Genomic DNA, 25,500 nt, shown 5'->3' on the forward strand with positions numbered 1-25,500 from the left:
TGGAAAAGGGTGGCAAATGGCCCAGGGGGTAATGACACTTGCCATATAAGTCTGGAAACCAGCACTCCATCCTGCGAGCTCACTTAAATGTGGAAGGAGAGAACTAACTCCTTGTCCTCTGACCACCACTGTGGCATCCACGCACATAATAGTATATGTTGACTCTTCTTTTAAAATCCATTCCAAGATGGGCAGCCGTGGCGCACGCCTTTAATTCCAACACTCAAGAGGCAGAGGCAGGAGGATCTCTGTGAGTTCGAGACCAGAACAGCAGAGCTGTTAGACAGAGAAAGCCTGCCTCATCAAACCCACCTCCCAAATAAAAAATACATACATACATAAAATCTATTCCAATAAAATTATGGCAGCGTCTTTACACAGGTGAATCCTTCCACATGCTGGCCAGCAGCAGATTTCCAGGGGTCCCTAGCATGCTCCCATTTCACAGAAGGCAACTAACTGAAGCTCAAAGAGAGAAGTACATCCTACCGCCCTGTCCTTCTCGCCAGAAGCCAGCACTACCACCCCTCCCACCTCCACATCCTGCCCCCATCATGCCCTCCCAGCCTGACTGTAAAGAGGGAGGGGGGAAGAGACAGGCAGGGTCACGTGGAGCTAGGTTCTGAGGAAGGAAGCTAAGCACAGTGCAGAAGGCTGCTGATTCTGGGACTGGCCAGGAAATCAAGGTAAGGGACGGTGTACGTGTGGCACCCTCAAAAGTGTTCCTTGGAGGCAAAGCTGAAAAGAGACCGGGCAAGATGAAGACAGAATGTGGGCAGACAATGCGCAGAACTGTCACCTTCTGGTCTCGCAGCAGAGACTCCGCCATGGACCCACCACTGCCGAGTGAAGCCGTCCAAACGCAGCCCGCGCCACCCTCTCCACTGGCATCCTACCGCTGGCACACTGGAGGTGGAGGGGAGAAGGCTTCTGGAGGGTTCCGCTGGGGCCGCTTCGCGGGCTGGGGAAGGACCCTAAGCCATCAAGAACCTATGGTGAGCAGCCAGCCAGCCCCTCGATCTCTATTTCGTCGGGTCCTCTCTGCACCCCCTAAGGTGTCACGGTCCAATCGCCTCCGGCTTTCCAAGACCCTCTGGGGGAGACACAAGAACGTGGCACCGCTGGAGGCCACACCAAATCCCAAGGCCCCAGGTACGTTCTCCCCTCTACCAGAGTTGGGGCCAGGCTGGGTGGCCGGATGCCTGGGTGTTTGTCTGTCAACCTAACATCAGCCCTCTAGACACAGGAAGTTGTGGGGAGTATGAAAGCCCAGCAGGAAGCGGCTGGGGCCCCCAGCAACCCTCATCTCTCTTTCTCCCTAAACTGGAGTGAGGGAGACTCGCAAGACCTGTAAGCAGCTGGGTTCAGCCTGAGAAAGGGGCATTGAACAGACGCACCTTAGTGCCGTCTGGATGCTCAATGGCTCTTGGCCCCGATGGTTGTCTCCTGTTGTATCCAATTGACCAAGCCATTGACTGGATCTCAGCTGCCTTATAGCCTATGTCTTACTTTGTTTCCTTGAATCTGAAACTCCCCATCCCTGCCTTGAAGAGCACACTCACTCATTCAAACATGTTTATTCATATGTTTTGTATGTGTGTACCTCAGTGTTGGCATAGCCCATCTCCCTTAACACAGTACCTATGTTGAGGTCAGAGAAGAACCTGTATGTATTAATTTATGTTGCGGGGGCAAAGTGCGGTTCCAGTGAGGCCCTATAGAGTTCACAGAATGGGACGGTGTGTGTGGGGGGGGGGGGTTAATGTGAAGATGACAAATGAGAACTGGGAGACAGAGGAGACTATGAAGATTAGAACCCAGGAATGCAGTACAAGACATCCATTCGTAAGAAAGAGTTAAGGCTGTGGATGTGGCTCGGTGGTAGAGCACTTGCTTAACATGGGAAAGGCTGTGGGATTGTGGGTTTTATACCCATCGCCGAGAAAGAAAGAAAAAAAAAGTTGTATTACCCCTAGTGGTGAAGCCGGGTAGAAAATAAAGTGAGAAGATTCAGTCCTTGTTTCCTGGAAGCACAAGGTTAATTCAGCTCTTTCCTAGAAATCTTTGAAACTCCTTTCGTTCGTTTCAGAGCTAGAAATAGTAACGCACACCTATAATCCCAGCACTTGGAAGGCAGGGGCAGGAAGATGATTGATCTGAACAAGATAACAAGACTCTCATCTCAAAACAAATGAGGCTCTCGCCAGAAAAGGCTCCTGGTGGTAAGCCCCGAGAGCCACAAGGTGGGAAGAGAGAACTGACTCCCAAAGGTTGTCCTTTGACCTCTCCCACTCCCCGTATAAATAAACGAATTCAGGCTGTCCTCTGGCCTGCACTGGTGTGATGGCAAGTGAGTGTGTACAAACACAAACTAAACAAGCGTCTTAAAAGGCAATCAGCATATAGTATTATGTTTAGAAAAATGGCTTCATAGTGTAGGGAATTTCTTTTTCTTCCTGAGACAGATTCTTGCTATGCAGATCTGACTGGCCTCAGACTCACAGAAATCTGCTGGTTTCTGCCTCCCATTTGCTGGGATTGAAGGTGTGCACCACCATGCCCAACTATTTCTCTTTTTCCTTTTTTTTTTTTTTTCAGTTTAGGGACTCACACATGAAAGGCGAGGGCTCTGCTACTGAGCTAAGCTCCTAGCCCTGTAGAATCATTCTTTGAGGCCTTACAGGGTCCAGTACCTAGTTGTCCACTACACAGGTCCAGACAGAGCTTTCTACCAAGCAGCCTGCTCCTTCTTAGCGTGTTCTCTCCCATGGCTCGCTACTACTACTCCCACGGTTGGGAACTGAGTGTAGCCCACTGATGGGGGACATGCTTAGGACAAGGCTCAGTCCTCAGTACCACAAACAAACGCTAGTTCCTAACCTGTTGCCGACACCTTCCCTCCAGTCTTTCTTGCCCTTCCCTTTATTTCCCTGGCTCTTCCCCATCTGCCAGCCTTTGTTCAGACACTCCTGCTTCCTTCTCTTCCAGCTTGGCTGGGTGAAATTCAAATTTCAGTTCAAAATCTAGTGCAGATGCCCACTTTTGGGTGTGGAGTGGAGTCTTCCCTGGCCCACTCCGCACCAGCGCCACCTGCCCAAGAAAGAAAACTCCCATTCAGTTCACTTTTGCTTTTTCTCCACCTTTCTCAAATTGAAGACTTTCCACCTTAGAGAAGTTATCTCATCAGTGCATGTGGAAGTCAGAGGATAGCTCTGTAGAATTGGTGCTCTCCTTCCACCTTTCCATGGGTTCCAGGGATTGACTTCACATCAGGCCCGCATGGCTGGCACCCTTACTTGTCGGGCCACCTTGCTGGTCCCAGTTAGTTATTTATGTAAGAGGTTTGTACCCCCTCATTCTCATATTCTCTTCCTTCCTTCTTCCTTTTAGAATAAGATCTCAGTAAGTAGCACAAACTTACCTGAAACTCATCATCCTCCCAATTCAGGTCCTAGCGTTACAGGGGTGTCCTGAGTCTCAGCCTTGCCCACTGTCTTGGTTAAGAGAAAGGTGGTTGTGTTAGAAGCCTGGCTTCACCACTCAACAGCTGTGTGATTCTGGGTAGGCCAATCAACCTCTCTGGGCCTAAGTTCTAATGCCCTTTAAATGATATTTGAAGGACTGGGCAAGAGAAGGCGGGTAAAGCGGTAAACACATGGTATTGTCCACTTTTAGGGCTAATGAGAACAAGCCCCACAGAGGTAGAGATCGGCCCAGTGACACCCAGCCTGACATGGTTGCTGCACAATGCACCTTGTCTACACGCATAGGAGGTCAGAGGGAGAAAGGGGAGGCTCTGTAACCAGCATCCCCTCCTCTCCCCAGAGCCGGAGTTGGAAACAACCCCGGATCCTGTTGCACGGATCCCTGAGCCTCCCACTCCTGACATGCCAGTTTGGGACATTGGGGGTTTCACCCTACTCGAAGGAAGGCTGGTGCTTCTCGGTGAGGAGGAGGTAAGAAAGAGGAAGGAGAGGGGAGGAAACTGGGCAGAGGCAGTGGCAGAGAGGTAAACACCAGAAATGTGCGCCTCACCCGTTACCTCCCCTTTCTGACCGCCAACTTCTATGGGAGGACAGGGTCCTCGCCAAATCCGAATGGGAAGCGCCAGCTCGGAGAGCAGCATGCAGGCGTCCATGGGAAACCTCCGGGATCCAGGTAAATTGGGGAGACTGGGGAGGCTGCAAAACTGAGAACTTTTCAAAACGACTCATAGGCTACTACTATGCTTCCTCCCCTTAACCTCCTACCTCTGACCTCCCGCAGATCGCACTGCTGGAAAAACTGAGCCTGAAGCTACTGGTTCCAACCAGGTCCACAATGTTCGGGTACGGCAGCCAGTGTGACAGGATGGGGAGTGGCCAGGGTGAACAAGGTCTCCCAGACCTGGGTCTCACACAAGCTGTACCATCTAACTAAATCTGGAGACCTAGTATAGATATTAGGGCCAGGTGTGGTAGTGCATGCCTGTAATCCCAGTACACAGAATCAGAGACAGGGCTGCTTGAGACAGCATTGGAACTCCATTGTGGGTTCCAAGCAAGCCAGAGATACATATTGAGACTATCTAAAAAAATAAACATTCACATACACACACAAAATGACTACTATTTTAAATTTTGTGATCCTCCCACCTCTTCCTCCTGAATAGAAAGAATTGCAGTCCTGAGCATGGAGGACCAGGAAAAAGGGGATCATGGGTTGGTCGCTGGCCAGTTCTGACCCTCTGCATCTATTCTTGGTTGAATAAACCTAATGAGAAAATTCCTACTTTTTTGGCTATATATTTGGGGGGTTGTGGAGCTTTTGCTTTTTTTTTGTTTTGTTTTGTTTTGTTTTATAGACAGGGTCTCTCTATGTAGCCCTGGCTGTACTGGAACTTACTATATAGATCATCCTGGCCTTGAATTCACAGAGATCCAACTTCTTCTGCCTCCTGAGCCCTGAGATTAATGGTGTACACCACCATGCCAGACCCAAGTTATTTATTTATTTATTTATTTTATTATTTTTTTTTGAGACAGGGTTTCTCTGTGTAACAGTCCTGGCTGTCCCGGAATTCACTCTGTAGATCAGACTGACCTCAAACTCAGAGATTCACTTGCCTCTGCCTCCCAAGTGCTGGGATTAATGGCGTGAACTATCACTGCCCACTAGGTTTTATATTTTTAAAACAGCTTCATACTATAGTTCAGAATTTTCTGTAACTTGGTATGTAGCTCATGCTGGCATCTGATTCTCAAAAAGTCTCCTGCATCAGCATCCTAAGTGCTGGGATTATAGATGTGAGCCACCACACCCTGTTCCTTCTCTATTTTACCAAGAGTCTATAGAGAGTTCAGGGAAGTGAGTGACTGGACTTTCAGAGATGCAAGCTGCGGGGGCTGGGGAGCACTGGCCAGGCACACAGGAGGACAAGAGTTTGGATCCTCTGCGCCCATCAAATGCTAGGGGAGCATGGCAGCCTGCCTTTAAGTCTGGTACTTGGAAGGTGGAAACAAGGAATCCCCAGAACAAGCTATCAAATCAATGAGTTCTGGGTGCAGTGAGTGACCCTGCCTCCTGGTGAAGAGTGCCTTAGAAGAATTCTTTGTTTTTCTTTTCGAGACAGGTTTCTCTATGTTCCAGCCTGACTGTCCTGGAACTCGCTTTGAAGACCAGGCTGGCCTCAAAGTCATAGCGATCCTCCTGCCTCTGCCTCCCTAGTGCTAGGACTAAAGACATGTGCTGCCATGCCTGACTGTGAGGAAGATCCTTGATGCCACCCTCAGGAATCCACATACACATGTGCATACATGCACACATGCATATCACACACAAGGACACATGAAAAATATTGTAAACATAAGAAAGGGAAGCCTGCCTATTTTACTAAGTTCTAACTCAAAAAGTATAACTTTTCCTTTTCCTTCCTTCTATCACTTTTTTTGGATTTTGAACGAAAGCCTGCATGTGCCTTCCCTGGCACTCTGGGCTTTTTTAGCAGTCCCTGCCCCCTTTTACCATGCAGATGGTTGCTGACCTCTATTGTGCACTGGCTTCCTTGGATACTAACTCAAAAGGCATGACTAAGGAAAGAAGGAAGAAAGGGGGAGGGAGGGGAGGAAAGGGAAGGGAAAGAAATACAAGCTGTTGGGCGGGGGGATAGCATGAAGACAGCTCTTGTTTTGAGAGCATTTGCCCCTCATGAAGCCCTGAATTCGATCCCCAGTATTGTAAAACATAAATATAAGTGTCATCTGCTGGTTACAGATATTAGTGCAACCTGGTCATGGGCTGGGTCCTCCAAGACTAGCAGAACCTGAAGGACGCTCTGAGAGGACAGAGCTGAGGAGAGAGTACAGGGTTCTACCTGGCTCACATACCTCTCTTCCCACTTAGGGGTTACTCAAGAGGCTGAAGGAGAAGAAAAGGATCAGGTCAGAGCTGGGAGCCCACGGCCCTCGAGATGGGTAAGTCTCTGGGAAACTGGAGGGCTTGAGGCTCAACATTATGCCAATCTTCACCTCTGGGTTCCTTAGCCTCACCTTCATCCCATGCCTCCCTTGTTCTTTCTATTCTGCCTTATACCAGGTGAACTTGGAACCATATAGATCCAAGGCATTTTCTCATCTCTTGGTTGAAGGGTGGGAGTGGTCTCTGGATTAGATGCTATCTGAACACCCTGGATCTGGGCGCTCCAAAGAATGCATGGAAATTAAGCCACAGAGGGAAGGAAATAGCAGGTCAAATGCTAAGAGCCAGAAAGGGACAGCAGCTAGGGTGGCTAGGGATTAGAAAGGTCTGAGTGAGCAAGGAATGACCACTTGTTCCCCTTCCCTGGCTCCAGACCCCCCAGTGCTCTGGGTTCCAGGGAATCTCTGGCCACACTCTCTGAGCTGGACCTGGGTGCTGAAAAGAATGTGCGAGTCTGGCCACTGCATTCTAGCCTCCTGGGGGAGCCATACTGCTTCCAGGTAAAAGAGGAACCTACGTTCGCCTTTACTAAATAAACTCTTGGCTTCACGTTAGCCTCTTTTAAATTCTTGAATCCCGCATCCAATAGGTAACCTGGGCCGGCGGGAGCCGCTGTTTCTATTGTCGCTCCAGCGCTGAGAGGGACCGTTGGATCGAGGACCTTCGTCGGCAGTTCCAGCCCAGCCAGGTCATTGAGGATGAAGGGATGGACACAAAAAGCCCTCTCACAAGCTAGCCACCCTCGGCATGCCACCCAAAGCTGTTTGCCCCAAACCCTCTCGTACACACACCCGCCTAGTCCACACCTGTGCAACCACCAACCCCATGAATGTCAGACTTGTTCCCGCATCCAGTTCTGGATCTGTTTGCTCCCCAAGTCAGCCTACCAAGTAGTCGAAAAGTCCTTACTCCTTTTATATCTAAGCCCCGATGTGTGCGACACTCCCTAAAGCTAAATGTGTTTTGCTTAGCATCTCCCAGACAATCGTGGCCCCAGCCTCTTCGCTAAGGGGTCCTGCGATTTAACTGTGGGCAAGGCTCCGGATTGCGATGCGCAACGTGGAGTCTCAGTGCGCGTCTTGGAGCCCAGACACCTCCAAAACACAACTTATACCCCACTCCCGCACGCAGGACAATGCGGAGAGGCAAGAGACGTGGCTGACCGTTTGGGTGCACGAGGCCAAGGGGCTGCCCCGAGCAGCGGCACCCGGAGTGCGTGCGGAGCTGTGGCTGGACGGGGCGCTACTGGCACGCACAGCTCCGCGGGCTGGCCCGGGTCAGCTCTTCTGGGCTGAGCGCTTCCACTTCGAAGCACTGCCACCAGCTCGTCGCCTGTCGCTGCGGCTACGAGGAGCAGGCCCTGCAGGTGCAGCCGTGGGCAGGGTAGCGCTGGAGCTGGACGAGGTGAGCATCCCCCGAGCGCCCGCGGCGGGCCTGGAGCGCTGGTTTCCGGTGCTAGGGGCGCCAGCCGCCGCCGCTCTACGGGCGCGGATAAGGGTGCGACGTCTGCGCGTTCTGCCGTCGGAGCGCTACAAGGAATTGGCCGAGTTCCTCACCTTCCACTACGCGCGCCTGTGTGAGGCGCTGGAGTCCGCGCTGTCTGCTCAGGCCAAGGAGGAGCTGGCAGCAGCCATGGTGCGCGTGCTACGGGCCACTGGCCGGGCTCAGGTGAGGAGCCGTGACTACGCAGATAGGTGGCCCCAGAGCAGACGGATAGCAATTTCTGAGTTGTGCTGGGAAGGGAGAGTCTATACAGTGCTCATCGGGGCAGGGCATCGTGAGGGGCGGGACCTACACTTAACCAATGAGGGAGACTCCTGAATTTTGACTACTTGAGGCTAGTCTGGAATTTCAGCTGCTAAGGATGAGGCTTTAACTTGAATTGTGAGAGGCAGACCCTGAACTTCACCTGAGAGGGGTAAGGCTGAACTTCAGCGAGAGGGGAGGGGCAAGAGGTGAGCCTCTAATGCTACTAGGCTCCATTTCTGTTGTGAGAGGTGGAGTCTGTGGCTTCATCTAAAAGCTGAGCGCTGTGCCTGAATATCAGCAGGAAGGGACAAGGGCTGTGCCTAGGTATGAAAGTTGGCTCAATGGTTGGGATTCCCACGTTCATTCAATGTGTGATCCCTGTCCTCCACAGGCATTAGTGACGGACCTAGGCACCGCAGAGCTGGCGCGCTGTGGAGGCCGAGAAGCATTGCTATTCCGAGAAAATACCTTAGCCACCAAGGCCATTGATGAATACATGAAACTGGTGGCACAGGAGTACCTCCAGGAGACCCTGGGTAAGCTGAGAGAGGGATTGGTGCCAGGGGTTCAGAAAACCCCTGGTGACCTGTCTTCTGGGAGTGAATGGTGCCTTGCGGGTGCTAGAATTTTGGATGGGAGTGGAGCCTTGCTATTCCCCCAAGATGTTACCTGCTTCCAGAGTAAGTTGCAGATAGGGTTTGGAGGCTGGGTGTGATGCATCTGGGTTCATGACCTTAGACTGTCTGCTCTGGACCGCAGGGGAAGTTGTGCGGCGTCTCTGTGCCTCCACCGAGGACTGTGAAGTGGACCCAAGCAAGTGCCCTCCACCAGAGCTGTCCAAGCACCAAGCTAGACTCCGAAACAGCTGTGAGGAGGTTTTTGAAGCCATCATCAACTCTTACAAGTGAGAATCATGGACCCAGCAACTGAGTCCAGCCCTGCCTCTCTGCCCCTGTGCTGCCCTGGCCAACCAACAAAATGCTGGGCACTCAGTTAAATTTGATTCCATATTTGAGATATGCTTATATGAAGTCAAATATATCTGCCCTGGTTTTGTTCTTTGTATCTGGCAAACCCTACACTCATGCCATACCTAACCTAACCCCAAGTAACCTAAGGACCCACTTCTTTTGCTTATAACCACAAATGATTCTGACTGCTTAACCTTGGTCAACATAAGATTTTAATTTCAGATGATGCATTATCCTAATCCCACAATTCCTGACCTTAAGAGAGCCTGTATTCTAAATCTCATGAAACTGATTATAGGAAACACGAGCATTCAGTCCCTCAGCTTCTGGCCCTAGGATAATTTGCATGCCTAATCCTATGACATTGTAATTGCCTCATCTTAAGTCATATTATACTCAGGCACCTCACTCTCATGTGAAATTATAACTCTACCCCAAACTCAGGACCACTGTTCCCACGTGATCTTATCTGCCCAAATCTAAGAGTATAGACTTCAGAGGTTGCCACACTTATGCTATAAGTTCTGAGCCTCTGGGGCCCAAGCCACAGGTACTGTTATCCCAAATAGCCCCATCCCTGCAACCCAAACAATAGGTCCAACGAAAAGAAAGCACACACAGGCTTCATGAATCATAGATCATAGACAAGCCATGTAGTGTTTTCTATACAGCAGACCTCTGGACTTATAACTTTGATCATGCATGACCTTTATGCCTCTCTATCCTGTTCCTCTAACCATTGCTTCTTCTGCCCCAGCTGGTTCCCAGCAGAGCTGGGCACTGTGTTCTCAAGCTGGCGAGAAGCATGCCAAGCACGTGGCTCCGAAGCACTGGGCCCCCGACTGGTGTGTGCCTCTCTCTTCCTAAGGCTCCTATGCCCTGCTATCTTGGCACCCAGCCTCTTTGGCCTGGCACCAGAGCACCCGGCCCCAGGCCCAGCCCGAACCCTTACACTCATCGCCAAGGTCATCCAGAATCTTGCCAACCATGCTCCGTAGGTGCTGGGAGAATGTGGGGGTGATGACGGGACCAGGGAGTAGGGAGTTGGCAGGTGTCTGTCATGACTCACCCAGTTTGGCTCCAACGCAGGTTTGGTGAGAAGGAAGCCTACATGGCCTTTATGAATAGCTTTTTGGAAGATCATGGACCAGCCATGCAACACTTCTTGGACCAGGTGGCTGTGGTGGATGCAAATGCCACACCCAGTGGCTACCAGGGCAGTGGAGACCTGGCCCTCCAGTTGGCAGTTCTTCATGTCCAGCTCTGCACAATCTTTGCTGAACTTGACCAGGTGTGGCCTGAATCCCAACCCTGGATGTAGGGTAGAAAGGCAAGAAGGCTGGGAAGTGTTGGTGCCAGAGAGTTCACAGGGTGTCTTCATTGTATGCCTTGACAGACAACCCAAGATAGCTTGGAACCACTGCCCACCATTCTTCAAGCCATAGAAGAGGGCCGTCCTGTACCAGTGTCTGTGCCAATGCGTCTTCCCCAGATCCCCACCCAGGTTCATTCCAGGTAACCCCAAGTCTGGCCTAGGTTCTCGTGGGTGGCAGGAGGGGTTCCTATGTTAAGATTAATAATGCCAGGAGAAGAATCACGTTGGGATCAAAGGTCAGAGGCTGCAGAAGGCATAATGTAAGAAGACAGGCAGGGAACTCGCTCTCTAGGTGGTCAAAGAGTAAATCTTCACAGACTCAGATAGAGTCCAAGATTGGGAGAGTCCTGTCAGAGATCAACAAAGAGTCACCTCCAGGGACAGGGAAAGTAGCCGTGGGGTGGGGGAGGTGAAGGCCATGAGTCAGAGGTTGAGGATGGGGTCAAATCTTAGAGACAAGATACTACAAAGGTCAGAGAAGCGAAGATCAAGCTTAGGGCTTAGGACAAATAGGGCTAGTCAAGGGGTCACAGGTTAGAAATGGGGTCACAAGTCAGAGTCAAAGCTAGAGAGGGAGAAAAGATTAGATTGGGATGGAAGTCAGAAGTTAAGGATAGTTTCTCAGCAAAGTCATAGGTCAAAGTGTGGTCCTAAGAGATAGTTATACTGATGTAAAAAGTGGGGTCATTTCTGGCTTTAGGCTGGGGTAGCGTCATCTCCAGGATCAATTGAGGGTCTGAACTTCCACATCCCACCTCCAGCTTCTCTTCAGGGGAGAAACCCGGTTTTCTGCCACCACGAGACCTCCCCAAGCACACCCCTCTCATTTCCAAGAGCCAATCTCTGCGCAGCTTTCAAGGGGCAGGGAGCTGGGCCCGTAGGCGGCCAGATGAGGAACGGTCCCAGCAGCGGCCCCGGCAGGTGCAGCGCACACAGAGCGTCCCTGCCAGACGGCCTGCCCGCCGCCGCCTTTCTGCAGGTCCCAGGCCAAGACTCAAAGACTCACTACGCACTGGTCCCGTGCCATGCGGACGGGCCTGGACTGGAGCTTCTGCCTCGCTGCCTCGAAAGCCATCGGTGCCATGGCAGCGCCAGCTGGATCAGCCTGGGGACCGATACCAAGCTTTGGGAACGCATCGACCGGTGGGCAAGGTGACATCCCGCCCAAATTCTAGCCTGGGCGTGGGGCGGATAGAAATGGAACTAAGAAAGGACCTTAGTACTCGTCTAATTGACTCTGAGACTCCCCCCCCCCCAACCCCGGCCCCCGAGGCCATACATGTTCTCTATCAGAGTAGAAAGGTGATAAAATGAGGAAGGGACCTGAGGATGGGTCAGATTACAGCTCCTATCTCCCTACAGCTGGCAGAGATACAGTGCGAGGTGGCTGCAATCCGCGAGGAACAGAAAGCTCTGTCCCGTCTTGTGGAGTCGCTTAGTACCCACATCCAGGCCTTGACGGAGCAGCAGGAGCAGCTGCGCTGTCAGCTGCAGGATCTGGACTCCAGACTGGGAGCTGGGTGAGTCCCTGCCTCTTCGTCAGGGCCGCCCAAATCTCACCCAGAAAGTCCCTCCCCACCGGCCCGGCCCCAGCTTCTAACAGCTCCAACCCATAGATAAGCAACCTCCAAGTCACCAGCCCTGGCCGCAGCAGCCTCTCTCACACCTGTCTTTGACCGGTGCTTTTACTTACCTTCAACCAGTTCCTCTTAACCCGATTGGACCGTCTGGGCCCTTCCCACCCATTGGTCAGTCTCCGCCTTCAAATAGTGATTGATTAATTATTCTTTTTGTCTCCCTTCGGTTTTTTTTTTCCTTCTGTGAAGCAAGATTTAGCTATGTAGCCCAAGCTAACCGTGAACTCTCAGTCCTCTTGCCTTATCACCTGAGTGCTACAGTTCCAGGGTTGCACCACTTGGCTAGTCTTCACATTTTAGCTATGACAAGCTCTGAGCCAGACCCTGCTTCCAATACACTCTGCTCTCTGGTCTGAACAAACCCCAACTCCACTCCAAGCCCCAATCACTGGATGGATTCTTGGCTGTCCATCCAGGATGGAAGGGATTTTCTCAGCTTTTGACCTTTCCCCTGTCTTGCCTCTGACCCCCACAGGATCTCAAAGTTGGATTCTGAGAATAGTCTTCCGAGCAATGGAAGCCACAGGCTGAAAAGTCTGGTAAGATTCTTGCCTGAGATCGGATGGGAGTGGGGAATCTGTTTGGTGAACACCCCCACCTCAACTCCAAACCCACTTCCATTACCTCCCCAGGAGCACCGCCTGACTGAGATGGAATGTACTCAGAACCAACTAAGGGATACCCTCCACAGCCTACAGCTTCTTTCAAGGACACCAGGATCCCGGAGCCAGCCCCCACCTCTCAAAACGCCATGTGTCAATGGGGCTGAGCTGTCAATGGGCACCTGAGTTTCTCATTCCACTCCACGTGGTCTGGAAGCCAAGAGAGCCTCAGCCCTTCATGGTCATTAGTGGAGGCAGAGTGGGATACTGTGAGGTTGTCCAGTAAATCTTCATCTCAGTAAAATTCTGCCCCTACAAATGATTAATCAGAGATCATTCCTAGTTCTCCATCTCTCCCAAATTCCTACCTGGTTTGAAGCCTCCCAAAGATGGGAGTAATAAGCAGACTCTCACCACTGCTGTGACCTAAGCCATTACTCTAGGAGATTCCATTCCCTCATCTGTGAAATGTATCCAAAATTCTCTACAGAGCGCACAACTCCTAGTTAAAGGTATTCAATAAAAGGTATTAATAACTATTATGGGAAGCGCGTGCTTTTCAGCGAAGCACATACCTTCCACCCTCCTCATCCTCTATCAGTATCTCAGGCCCCACAAGTGATAGAATCTTTCTAGATTCCAAATCACAATCCAGGCATGGAGGCAAATGAAGGAAGGGAGTGTAAGGGGAGAATACAGTTGAGTTCTGTGGCTGGTTGAGTAATGGGCAGGCATTTGACTCATGGATAAAAGGGTAAGATAGATGAAACAGTAGGCAGCTGACTAGGTTAGCATCCAATGAATGTTTGACCTGGTAGATGTGTAAGGCAGGTCACTAATCATAATAGGTAGGTCTACTTAGAGAAGACTGACTCGTAATAGGAAACTAATACTTGAACTAAATGAGTAATCAAATGTACACACCACACACACACACACACACACACACACACACACACACATCTCACATTTATTGAGGTTTTGGGGGACTCCCAAATGAGCCATGGGAAAAGAATAAAGTATATAGACACGAACTCCTGTCTTCTTCGCTTGGAGAAGATAAGTACACAATCCATGGGTGATTGTATGGGTGGATGCTGGTAGGATTGTTGAATCCCTTTATTGTATGAATAAATAGATACTTGGTTGCTGAAGCAATGGGTTGGTACATGGGTTATGGGTGGATAGGTTAAGTGCATTTTTGGATAGATGAATAGGTGTTTAGAGGGATGGATGGATGGATGGATGGATGGATGGATGGATGGATGGATGGATAGGTGATTTGATTACTGAGTTGTTGAGTGGTTGATAGGTTGAGCATGTGGATAAACAGGTGGACAATTGGTGATGAGTGGGAGAACACAACCAGCTTGTGATGTGTGTATATGAGCTATTCTGGTGGCTGAGATCTTGAAGACTAGGTGAAGGAGAGCTTAGCCTTCGAGACAGACATAAAGTTGTTCTAGGGTCTTGGAGATGTTGAAGCCCAATGTAAACAATGAAGAAAGACGAGGAACCATGTGGTTAGAAGAGACTGGAAGCTAAAGACTGCCTGGGTGGGGTCCTCAATGATCTAAGAATGACCCAAGGGAAAACTTCTCTGTTTCCTTTCCATTCCTTTGGTGTTACTAACAAACCTAGTGTAGGAAGAACCAGTGGGGTGCAGAAGGACAAGATGTTGTTAAGGTAACAGTGCCCCTCCCTACACGCTCAGGTCCTGAGGACTCTTTAAGAGTGACCTGCTTGGCCACTCCCAATATGGCGGCGCGCCCGTTGGACCCCCCCCCGGAGTGGCACAAGGGGGGGCAGACCTCCTCATCATGGCGGCGCGGCGGGGCTGTCGCGCTGAGGTCACGGCGGCGCGCCGGGGGGGCGGGGCGGCGGGGGGAGCGATTTAAAGGGACAATGTCTCCCGAGCGGTGGAGGCGGCGGCGGCGGCAGCTGCGGAGGCCGTGGCACCGGCACCAAGAGCCGCTGCAGCTGTAGCGGCGGCGACGGCCGCACGAAGGAGGGGAGTTCCCAGCCGGCGGCGACGCCCACCGGGTGAGGCCAGACCCAGCCTGGGAAGCTCGCGGGCGGAGCGGAGCTGGAGCGGGGAGGGGGAGGCCTGGGCCGGGCCCGGACGGGCGGGACCCCCTGAGGCGGGGGGCGGGGCGGGGCCTGCATGGGCGGGGCCTGGTTGGGGGCGGGGCCGTACAGGTGGGGGGAGGGGAGGGGGTCTCGAGGCAGGTGTCTCCCCCCCCTTCCTCGGCTCGTCCCGCGGGGTCTCCCGCCCCGAGGTGCACGGGCGAAGGGCGCATTCCCGGGACCCTAGGTTCCCCGCGGGGTGCGTCCGCGCAGCGCCACCCCTACCTCTGCGACCCTTGAGGGGCTGGGGTGGGGAACGACCATCCGGACCGGAGCCCCCTCCCCAAGCTGCCAAAGTGCTCCGAAGTTGCGGTCCTACCCGATCCCCGCCGGCAGTGCCTACCCCAGTGGGCACCCGCAGGTGCTTTCTCCAGGCCTGGACAGGGACCCCTCCTGCCAAGGCTGTCAACCCACCCTGTATAGGCCCCCCGGGAGCACCAGGCCCCCGAGGGCAACGCCTGCTACCAGGCCTGGAGACCCGGCCCCGCCCCGGTTGCCTGGGCCCGGCCTCACCACCATCTCCCTCGGGAGAGCGCCTCATTCCTGCCCTTCACTTTCTGCTCTACCTTGAAGGTATTTATAGGTGGAGAGGACAGCCGGCCCCCCTCCCCCCGCCAGGGTCCTTATTTCTGAAACAGGAACCCCATCTGTCTCTTTCATCCTTGGGCCAGAGCAACCAATATCGGTGGAGGATGCAACCAATATTATTGGAAGGTGGCAGGGTGGAGGAGCCCAGACTTAGTATGCATGAGAGATCATGCTGAGGAGAAGGGAAAGGGTTAATGGTGGGGTCACTTGAGGCTGTGAAGAGGTTAAGGGGTTAACTCTGGATAACCTTACAAGGAGAAGGGTCCAAGTGTGGGGAAAGTGTAGGGGTAATTGACATGGGGCAACAAAAGTGAGAGAAGTGTAAGGGCAAAGATAGGGGCACTTGAGACAGTGCATTCAGGAGCTGGGAGTGTGGAAGTGCCTGGGCTCCTGGAAACTGGAGGCATGGTCATAGGTTGTGCAGGTCCAGGAAAGCCAGCAAGCAGCTGGAGAGGTGAAGCTGTAAGTGAGCGAAGGGAAGACTAGGGGGGAGGTAGAAGGATTAAAGAGGGAAGACTGGGGTGACTGAGTGCATGTGTGAGTGAGGTAAATGAAGGCTGCAAAGAAGCTGGGAGAAGAGAAAGGTGTGGTGTGGTGAAGCAGGCTAACAGTGGAGGTGATGGGGTTATGATACATGCGAAAGGGCCTCAACACCATTTACCCCCTCACTTCAACTGAGAAGTAAACTGAGGCAATAGGCCTCAAAGGTAAGGACTGGGGTGTTGAGGGAGGGGAAAACTGAGACAGAATTTCTTTCTTGCTTTTCCTAAGGCTTTCTCTTTGTTTGTCCCCAGGGCCACAATGTCCCGCTGAATCTGCCAGGTACTGAGTGAAGATCAGCGGCTACCACCCATGGAGGGGTTACTGGCAGGTGGCCTGGCTGCCCCAGATCGTCCTCGAGGCCCAGAGAGACTGCCTGGCCCAGCTCCGAGAGAGGACATCGAGGGTGGGGCTGAGGCTGCTGAGGGGGAAGGTGATATTTTTCGATCTACTCATTACCTGCCTATCACCAAGGAAGGACCACGAGACCTTCTGGATGGCCGCAGTGGCATTTCTGGTAAGAGGGCTCTGTGACCCTAAGGAAACATCCCGCTTAGTCCTCAAGGCTCAGAGAGAGCCCAGTCACCCTACTTAGCAAGGGTTGGTATTCGAATTCTGCTTGATGTCCAGAGCCTTCTCCTGGTGCTGTGCTTTGTTTTTATTTTGCTCTTATGAAAACAAATTCCTTTGGGAGCCCATGACTGTATCGCAGTTGCCCAGAGGAACTAGAAACATACTTGGAGTGGCCTGGCTCCCTGCTTCTGAGCTAGGCAGCACTTGTATTCTAATACCGTACCAGCACCTTGAGCTCTCGGCCCAGAGCCCACTTGTTCCTCAGGGGGCAACCTGTTCCCATCAGAGTAGCTCACGCAGCTCCTTGCAGTCTTGATGGAGTGTAGCTCCTGAGCCCTGGGCCAAAACAGCTTGTGCCCTCTAGTGGTGAGGTAGAAACTGGGGCATTAGAGATGCCTGTCACCTCTGTCTGCCTTGCTCTGCCCTGTACAAGGATAGCTCACACTGTCCCTACTTCACAAATCGTTATTCATTCATTAAATACGGAGCACCTGCTGAGTGCCAGTTTCTGTTCTGGGTGCTGGAGAAACTAACCACGACAGAGAGGCAAGAGTTCCTGTCCTTCCAGGGTTGGTATCCTAGAAGGGAAGATAAATGGAAAACAACTGGACAGATGTCCTAAGGGGAGGTGATGATGGAGGCTATGCAGATCTTAACCAGAGTGCCAGGATCATGCCTGGGAGACCTGGGGAAAGCCTCCTGAGGGAGTGGTATTTGAGGTAGAGCATGAAATGAATGGTGGAAAATGCCCACCACGTGGGAGGAGCAGTAAGTGCAAAGGCCTGGCGGAGAAGAGCCTGGCATGTTTAAGGAATCTGGCGTGGCTGGGGAATACTTTCCCTTCATCTCCTTGGTTACCCCCCCCCAAAAAAAAACTCTGGGTCCCAAGAACTTCCAAGCACCTTTTTGGTGGTTCCTACATGCCAGATTCTTTGTGTGACCAAATTATGTCATACTTAGAACCTTGGTAGGGATAGTCTCAGTTATTCATTTACCTCACATTAGGAATGAGGGATCCAAGACCCTCAGGGATGAAGTAAGTATCCCAAAGTCACAGAGTCACAGAGTCAGGGAGTAATGTGGCCTCACAACCCTCCTCCTTTTTCATTTTAGGTTTTACTTTTTTAGAGAACTGGGGATTGCACCTTGGCCCCTGCACAGTCTGCTCATGCTGTTCCACTAGCTCCATCCCAGCCCTCTTTTTATATTTTAAGTTTCTTTCATCCAGTTGTTCTTTCTTTCTCCTCGTGTTTTGTCATCCTACATGTTAGGCAAGCACTCAACCACTAATCTACATTTTCAGGCCTCATCTTATTTATTTTATTTTATTTCTTTTTTTGGTTTTTCGAGACAGGGTTTCACTGTAGTTTTAGAGCCTGTCCTGGAACTAGCTCTTATAGACCAGGCTGGCCTCGAACTCACAGAGATCCGCCTGCCTCTGCCTCCTGAGTGCTGGGATTAAAGGCGTGCGCCCCAACCGCCTGGCCTATTTTATTATTTTTGACAGTATGAAAATATTGCGTGTGAATATATGCATGTGACTGCTAGTGCCTGCAGAGGCCAGGCCCATTAGCTACCTGGAACTGGAGTTACAGACAGTTCTGAGCCACTGTCTTGTGTCTATGTGTTTCTCTGTGTATCTCCTGCATGCAGTGCCTTTAGAAGCCAGAAGAAGGAATCAGATCCTTTGGGATTGGAGTTACAGACAGTGCACTTAACCATTGAGGTGTCTTTCCAGTCCCTCTTTTTTGATATTTGTTTGTTTCTGTTTTTGTTTCTTGAGACAGGCTTTCTCCGTAGCCCTGGCTGTCCTGAACTCACTCTGTAGACCAGGCTGGCCTTGAACTCAGAAATCTGCCTGCTTCTGCCTCCTAAGTGCTGGCATTTTAGAGTTGTGTGCCACCATGCCAGGCTACCTTTTTAGTTTTTTAGTATTTTTCTCCTTTTTTCACTTTTCTGCTTTCTTTCTTGTGTTCTGTTTTGTTGTCCCAAAAAGTTAGGGAAGTACTCATCCACTCAGCCCCCTCTCTGTACTTTTGAATCTCCTTGATCTACCACTACCTAGCAGCACTTCTTATGATGCTCCAGTATTTATGAACCTACCTTCATAGAGTCAAGTAAGGAGGGGACCAGGAACATGCCATCCCTGCTTTCATGGGCCCATTTATCCGGGGCAGGGAAGAGAAACATGAACCAAGACATAGGATGAGGAGGAAGCAACATGACAAAAAGCAGAAGGTATCTAGAGAGAGAGAGCCCTGACTTGTAAAGGTTTGAAGGGGACTCTGGCACCTGCCAATCTGAGGCGCCAGGGAGATGGTGAGTAACAAATCCTGAGGGCAAAGGGTTATCCCTTAGCAGTCCCATCCTCGGGACCCAGAGAGCAGCAGGACTTTCCCAGGTCACACAGCTAGCCAGGGCAGGACTGGGGTCTTGACTCTGTAGGAATCTGAGAAATCTGTAAATTCCAAGGGACTGGCACTTTTTCTCCATGTGGCAGATAACCCAGGCTGGAGAGGTGGGGAAGGTAGGTAGGTGTGTGTCTTCACCACCCCACACCTGACTGCAGAGCAGCCAGGGTTCATGTGTGTACCTCCTAGGTAGGAGGAGTAAGGAGCCACCAAGGATGACCAAACCCATCCTCAATGGGTTCCCTGAGCAAATGGGAGCACAGGTGGGAGTGGCTGCATTGACAAGATCAAATCATGGAGGTTAGAGGTTAGAGAAGGCCTGGATGTTTCTCCCACTGCCCTCTCAGCCTGCTTGATCCCCCCCCCCACCTTCATAGACTAGACACTTGCCCCAGGAGTCTTGTGATGTCTATAAATAGGTACAGCCTCTGAGGCTGCTATTCTGTCCTGAAGCCTGGGCACTCCCTCATCCCCATGCAGCCCTCAGAACCCTTCAAGGATCCCAGGAATGACACCCCAAACTTCTCTACCTGGACAAGGATATGCCCACTACCTGTTCTGTCTTCCATTATGGCTATCAGTTGGGACCCTGTCTGAAATTCCATTGCAGTCCCATATACCTCTGAGGTGGGCTTCACAGGTACAGAAAAGTCTTGTGGGATTTACATGTTCCACTCAGATCAGTGAAGAGTCTGGTGCATGGCCTGCCATTGTTTGGGGGACAGGAGTCCTGGGAACAAAGAATGTATCATTTCGGGATCCTGAAGGGAATGAACCAGAGCACAGAGAAAGCAAGCCTGAGGCTGCAAGTGTAGCCTCCAGCTCCCCACCCCAGGACATCATTAAGACAGCCGTGACACTACAGAACACTTACCTCCTCCTCCCCTCCACACATCGCTGTTTCTCTGGATGGAATTCTTCCTGTGATCTTATTGGCCCTCGTCAGTGGCCTCTTGAAGCTGGGTTCCTGTCTGTTTGCATTGTACTGAGGAGGAAACTGAGACTTGGAGCCTGGAAGGCAACTTCTGATCACACTGCTGAGTTTTACACTTGGAACTCTCTGACATCAAAGTATGGATTCTTGGCTACTCTGTCAAGCTGCAGGATGCCTGGCTTAGAGTCTAAGTGGATCATGGACACTCTTTCCTCTCATTTGTAAGCTGTCTCAGGAACCCCATATGGCAGGAGCCAGTGAGGGATTCCAGCACTGCCATGGACTCAAGAGTTGCATCCCAGGTGCCTCATATGACCCACAGAGGCTTCTGGATCCCCTTCAGTGTGGAGGCTTCTGGGCAAAGCCCCCACCTCCAAGGTGTCTCAGTTACAAGCCCTGCTTGTTCTCTTTCCTCAAAAGTTGCTGCCACTAAAAATAGGAACCTCATTGGAGCTGCTCAGACAAAGAGGACAGTGTGCCCCCCGGCTCATGGAATTCTTAGACAACAGCCATTGCACACAGCCATCAAATCTGGGACACTCAGAATTTCAGAAACAGGACACCTGGGACCCTCAGACCCACATCTCTAGGCTGTACTAGGGCTGGTTAACCACTAATTGGTCACCCCCTCCTGATTAGCTCTTCTCTGTGATGTATCCAGGAGAGAACCTGTTTCTTATGATTGGTTTTCCTAGCCCCCATTGTCCTCTCTAGCACCCAATTATAACTTCAGTCTTTAAAATCCAAGAATGTCCTGCTTCTTGTGGGTCTACCTCTGTGGTTCTCAAATGGGGACACTTTGGGAATGTGTAGAGACATTTTCAGATGACACTATTGCAGGAGAGGTAGGTCTTAGTGTTTTGTGGATGTGTAGATGCCAAGGACATTGCTGATCATCCTGCAGCAATACAGAAGTGCCTCAGCCCAGAGAAGCACCCCCCATCCAACTGTCAACACTGAAACCACTCTGCCCTAGGATATGCAAGTTTTTGTGCTCCTGCCCCACATTTTAGAGGCCATGCCATTGTTACAGGCCCTTTCATCCGGTTCAACAGACAGACCCCACCTTCCTGACCACCCGTCCTCATTTTCATTCTTCTGTCCCCAGTGGTCAGCTTTCAGTTCCCAGGGAAAATTGGACGGTGGGGGATTGGAAGAATCTGTGCCAGCCCTCGCCCTTTCTGGACTATCCTCAAATTGAGGTTGATCCAGCAATTGCATCTGTCAGGCCCTGGCCAGGGCACAAGTTCCCCCAGCGTGTTAACCTTGGCCCAAGCAATTGGCTTACTCCCTTCTTGGCATGCTTGCCATGTCAGGCAAGCGTGGCGGGTAGAGGCACGGGCCAGAATTCCTGTGGTGGCTCCAGGCATTGGCTCTACAGGTGGATAATGGAGAGTTGGCTCTATCTGTGTTGTTGTGAGGTGGTGGGCATTCCCAAGAAGGGATTCCATTCTAGGATTTAGGCCTGGAAACGGGTCCAGAAGGCAGGCATGGGCCACGTGTGGCTCAGGGTGGCCAGGCTCCCCACTCATCATCTGGCATGTGTTCGTTTAGTACTTGCGTGCCAGGTGCTGGAATGCTGCCATGAATGAGGCTGCAAATGTCCCAGTTCTCAGGGGGCTTATGTGCTTACAGGGGACCCAGACATGCAGTTATCCATAGAGAGAACCTGGCAATATCTGGGAGAGCTAAAAAATAAATAAAACAGATGCCAGGCATGGTGGCACAAGCCTGTAATCACAGTATTCAGAAGGCAAGAGACAGGAGAATGGATGGAAGAAAGACAAGCTTGGCTATATAATGACTTCTAGACTAACTGGAGCTTGTAGCAAGATTTGTCTCAAAAGCAAAACAAAGCTGGGTGTGGTGACTCATGCCTATTTTCCCAGCACTTAGAAGGCAAGAGGCAGAAGAACTGTAAGTTTTGAGGTTAGCTGGTCTTAAGAAAGACCTTGTCAAGCCGGGCGGTAGTGGCACACGCCTTTAATCCCAGCATTCGGTAGGCAGAGGCAGGCGGATCTCTGTGAGTTTGAGGCCAGCCTGGTCTACAAGAGCTAGTTCCAGGACAGGAACCAAAAAGCTACAGAGAAACCCTGTCTCGAAAATCAAAAAAAAAAAAAAAGAAAGAAAGAAAAAGAAAGACCTTGTCTCAAAAGCAAAACTAAGACTAGGCATAGTGATACACACCTGTAACACACCTGTAGTTCCAGCATTTGGAAGATAGAGGGAGATCGGGAGTTCAAGGTCATCCTCAGTTACATATTGAATTTAAGGCCAGCACTGAGCCAAGTGAGACCACAGACAGACAGACAGATAGATAAAATCAAAACAAACAAACCAACAGAAATCCAACAAAGTAGCACAAAAATAAATGTTAGGTTAAAAAAGAGACAATCATAATATCTCATTTGAATAAGTAGTCAAAGAAGTACCAAGTGCAATTGGAAAAGTCCTGCAACTGCTGGGCATAGTAGTGCACACCTTTAATCCCAGCATTCAGGAAGCAAAGGCAGAAGGATCTCAGTGAGTTTAAGGGCAGCCTGGTCTATAGCCTGGGCTGCCCAGTAAGACTCACTCTCTCTCTCTCTCTCTCTCTCTCTCTCTCTCTCTCTCTCTCTCTCTCTCTCTCTCTCACACACACACACACACACACACACACACACACACACACACGGGTGGGGGTGGCTGAGGCCAGAGAGAGTTAAGACTCAAAGCTTCATAGGGATGGGAGTTGGGGGAGAATGCAATTGGGTCACAGCAGCAAGAGCCCAGGAAAGGCAAGTGAAGTTGGTGGAACCAATAAAGACCCAGATCTCATATGTGTGTCATTGTTGTGGTAGGTGGGACTTTAGCTTTTTCTTGTAGCTAGAATTAGAAGCATATGAGTTTTCCCAGGGTATGACTTAAAAATGAAGAAACAGACAAACACTACCCTGGTTGTTGAATGTCAGGAAGCCTGAAAGGCAGCAAGTCCCTAGGGTCCTCCTTGAAAGAACCTCCTTTCAGGGTACAAATACAGAGGTCAGAAGCCTCTGAGGGATAGGGTTGGAGGCCTACAGGGCCCCTCTTAGATATCCCACAGGCTCTTGGAGCTGAGGTATGGAGGACCCCGGCCAGGGGAACCCCGGCCCTGGCCAGAGGGACCCCAGCCCCTCAGGGTCTCCCCTCTCTGTTGCAGATGGGCAGCCCCATCCTGGCCTCAGCGAAGCCCTCCCCCGTGCCACCTCCGCCACCCATCGGATCAGCAGCTGGTGAGTGCCACGCTGGCCCTGACCTCAGGTAGGGCAGGGGGATGAGCAGGAGTGTCTAGGGTCCATCAAAGCCCTCTGGGGAATGAGAAGGGGATAGGAGGGAATCAAGAGGCCAGGCAGGAGGAGGTGGCTCCCCATAGACCAGCCCCCGGATGTGTGCTGGGGTAAGGGAGGAGGTCTGATAGCAACACAGAAGGTCAACTCTCATTACCCCTGCCAGGAGCCAGGCCAGAAAGGGACAAGTCTGTACGCTGGACTCTTGGAGTCCAGTCTCTCTGTTAAGTGATGCTTAGATTGCCTCAGTTTTCTCATCTGCAAAATGGAAAGTTCGCTGCCACAAGATATGTTTCACATGGCGCACGCCTTTAATCCCAGCACTCGGGAGGCAGAGGCAGGTGGATATCTGTGAGTTCGAGACCAGCCTGGTCTACAGAGCTAGTTCCAGGACAGGCTCCAAAGCCACAGAGAAACCCTGTCTCCAAAAACAAAAAAAAACAAAAAAAAAAAAGATATGTTTCACAAATTAGCCTTGGGAACTCAAGGAGCAGGGAAATGACAGGGATCATGCCGATTCTTTTGTTTGTTTATGGTGCTGGTGACAAAACTCAAAGGAGCAAGGACATACAAGGTCAATGCAAGTGCTCTACCATCTAACCCTGAGCTGTAGCCCAACCTTGCTACTCTTTATTAAAGAGTTGGTGGATCTAATATATAATTATGATAATCTCAAGATTAACAACAGGTCTAGAAATGAATACTAACTATTATGTTCTGGCTCTCAGTTCAGCCCACTGACTCCTTGCGACAGCGCTGAGAGGATGGCACTTTTCATATTGCATGGCACCGATGGGGCTCAGAGAGTGGTACTATGGCGTACACTTAGCCTGTCTGTACTACCTGTTTCCTCACCTGACCCATGGGTGTGATCAGTCTTCCCCTCCACCCCCATCTTGTGAAGGCAGAGTCCCTTAAAATGAAGGGAGGCGTACATCAGTCATCCCAGAACTCATGAGGGAGATGCAAGAGAGTCAGGAGTTCAGGATCCTCCTCTACTACATAGTGAATTCAAGGCTAGAATGGACCACTGAGACCCTATCTCAAAGAAGTGTGTGTGTGTGTGTGTGTGTGTGTGTGTGTGTGTGTGTGTGTGTGTGTTGTATATGCTCATGTGGGCACGATGGCACATACTATTCTCCCAGAACCTGGGAATTTAAAACAAGACAGTCTTGAGTTCAATACCAGCCTGGGGTACGTAATGGGACCCTGTCTCAAATTAATTGGCCTATCCTGGTAGTACAGACCTATAATCTACAGCTACTCCAGAGGGTTAGGGAAGAGGATCTTGAGTTCAAAACCTGACTGAACTACAGAGTGAGTGCAAAGCTAGCATAATTTAACAAGATCCCATCTCAAATTTTTAAAAAGGGAGAAGGTCTAGGGATGTGGTTCCATGGTAGAGTGTTTGCCTAATGTGAACCAGGTCCTAGGTTTGATTCCCAGCACTGGAGGGAAATGAAGAGAGAACTGATCAGGAATACTTATATTTTAAAAAGTCCAAGAACCTGGTGTGGTGGCTACAACTTTAATCCCAGCACTCAGGAGGCAGAGGTAGGCAATCCCTGTGAGTTTGAGGTCTGCCTAGTCTACATAATGAGTTCTAGGCCAGCCAGGGCTACGTAGTGAAACATTGTGTCCTCTGAAAAAGTTCTGTCCATCCCAAGGCTTACCAGGTATCAGGTGATTCCTAAGCACTTGAATTATATCTGTCTTTACCCTATATCTTGTTGTAGGGTCGTAGCCCTCGTGTTGGCAAGCTTTTAAATAAGCACCTGCCTTGTGTGATAGTTTTCCTTGGTGAAAACTGTCAGAAAGTTCCTTAGATATTGTATAAGGAAGACAAGATTCCTGACTCAGAAATCATCTCCATTTTTAGGATTGGAAAACTGAGGCCCAGAGAACACTTTGCTCATCTGCTCTGACCTCCCAGCCCTATCTCCCACCCAGGAAGGTCAGAGTCATTGGAACCATTAGTCACTACTGACTCTGCCCCTCCAAGAGGGGAGGAGGTTCATCCTTTGAGCTGTCCTGCCACAAAGTTGACCTTCACCAAATTTGGGGGAGAGATGTGACAAAATCGCCAGTTTGGGGAGGACCAAGACAGAAGCAACTTGGAGCCCAGGTCAGAGCCTTGGATCCTCCCTGGGGAAAGGTGAGAGTTGACTGTACCACCAGATTTGGGGATGCTCTCTTGAGGCTCTATCCCCCAACCTGTGGTCTCTGCACATT

At 50.9% G+C, this 25,500-nt stretch overlaps 2 protein-coding genes across 29 annotated transcripts in view; both read left to right on the top strand.

Moving 5' to 3' along the window:
- Positions 1 to 598: 598 nt before the first annotated feature.
- Rasal3 (RAS protein activator like 3) lies at positions 599 to 13,824 on the top strand. 3 transcript variants are annotated; one of them, XM_075984234.1, is made up of 18 exons: positions 599 to 686; positions 815 to 1,152; positions 3,826 to 3,956; positions 4,080 to 4,158; positions 4,267 to 4,328; positions 6,382 to 6,452; positions 6,830 to 6,956; positions 7,046 to 7,144; positions 7,588 to 8,124; positions 8,597 to 8,741; positions 8,965 to 9,109; positions 9,934 to 10,170; positions 10,266 to 10,467; positions 10,573 to 10,691; positions 11,313 to 11,703; positions 11,914 to 12,071; positions 12,664 to 12,727; positions 12,821 to 13,824. In XM_075984234.1, exons 2-18 carry the CDS (start codon positions 828 to 830, stop codon positions 12,974 to 12,976), a joined length of 3,048 nt encoding a protein of 1,015 aa, XP_075840349.1. In that variant the 5' UTR covers positions 599 to 686; positions 815 to 827; the 3' UTR covers positions 12,977 to 13,824. The 3 variants fall into 3 exon arrangements, with proteins under 3 accessions (XP_075840349.1, XP_075840348.1, XP_075840350.1); XM_075984233.1 differs by lacking the exon at positions 599 to 686 and having other exon boundaries at positions 694 to 1,152; positions 12,821 to 13,123; XM_075984235.1 differs by lacking the exons at positions 599 to 686; positions 11,914 to 12,071; positions 12,664 to 12,727; positions 12,821 to 13,824 and having other exon boundaries at positions 694 to 1,152; positions 11,252 to 11,333.
- Positions 13,825 to 14,686: 862 nt separating this feature from the next.
- Wiz (WIZ zinc finger) overlaps positions 14,687 to 25,500 on the top strand; it is a 28,075-nt gene continuing 17,261 nt past the window's right edge. For 4 of the 26 annotated variants that reach the window (XM_075984236.1, XM_075984251.1, XM_075984259.1 and 1 more), the window contains exons 1-3: positions 14,687 to 14,833; positions 16,300 to 16,562; positions 23,142 to 23,214. In XM_075984236.1, coding sequence (XP_075840351.1) covers positions 16,358 to 16,562; positions 23,142 to 23,214 — 278 coding nt within the window. In that variant the 5' untranslated portion in view covers positions 14,687 to 14,833; positions 16,300 to 16,357. Of the gene's footprint in view, positions 14,834 to 14,954; positions 15,491 to 16,105; positions 16,213 to 16,299; positions 16,563 to 23,141; positions 23,243 to 25,212; positions 25,424 to 25,500 lie in introns of those variants that run through there. The other 22 variants (XM_075984240.1, XM_075984244.1, XM_075984242.1 and 19 more) reach the window with 17 other exon arrangements.

Source organism: Microtus pennsylvanicus, chromosome 8, assembly GCF_037038515.1.
Source record: "Microtus pennsylvanicus isolate mMicPen1 chromosome 8, mMicPen1.hap1, whole genome shotgun sequence".
Taxonomy (NCBI): domain Eukaryota; kingdom Metazoa; phylum Chordata; class Mammalia; order Rodentia; family Cricetidae; genus Microtus; species Microtus pennsylvanicus.

Excerpts from the sequence above, each read along its gene's own strand:
- Rasal3 (XM_075984233.1), top strand. The coding sequence starts at position 759 with ATGAAGACAGAATGTGGGCAGACAATGCGCAGAACTGTCACCTTCTGG. Across the intron at positions 10,692-11,312 it reads CCCACCCAGGTTCATTCCAG|CTTCTCTTCAGGGGAGAAAC; the intron begins GTAACCCCAAGT and ends TCCCACCTCCAG. Across the intron at positions 12,072-12,663 it reads GACTCCAGACTGGGAGCTGG|GATCTCAAAGTTGGATTCTG; the intron begins GTGAGTCCCTGC and ends TGACCCCCACAG.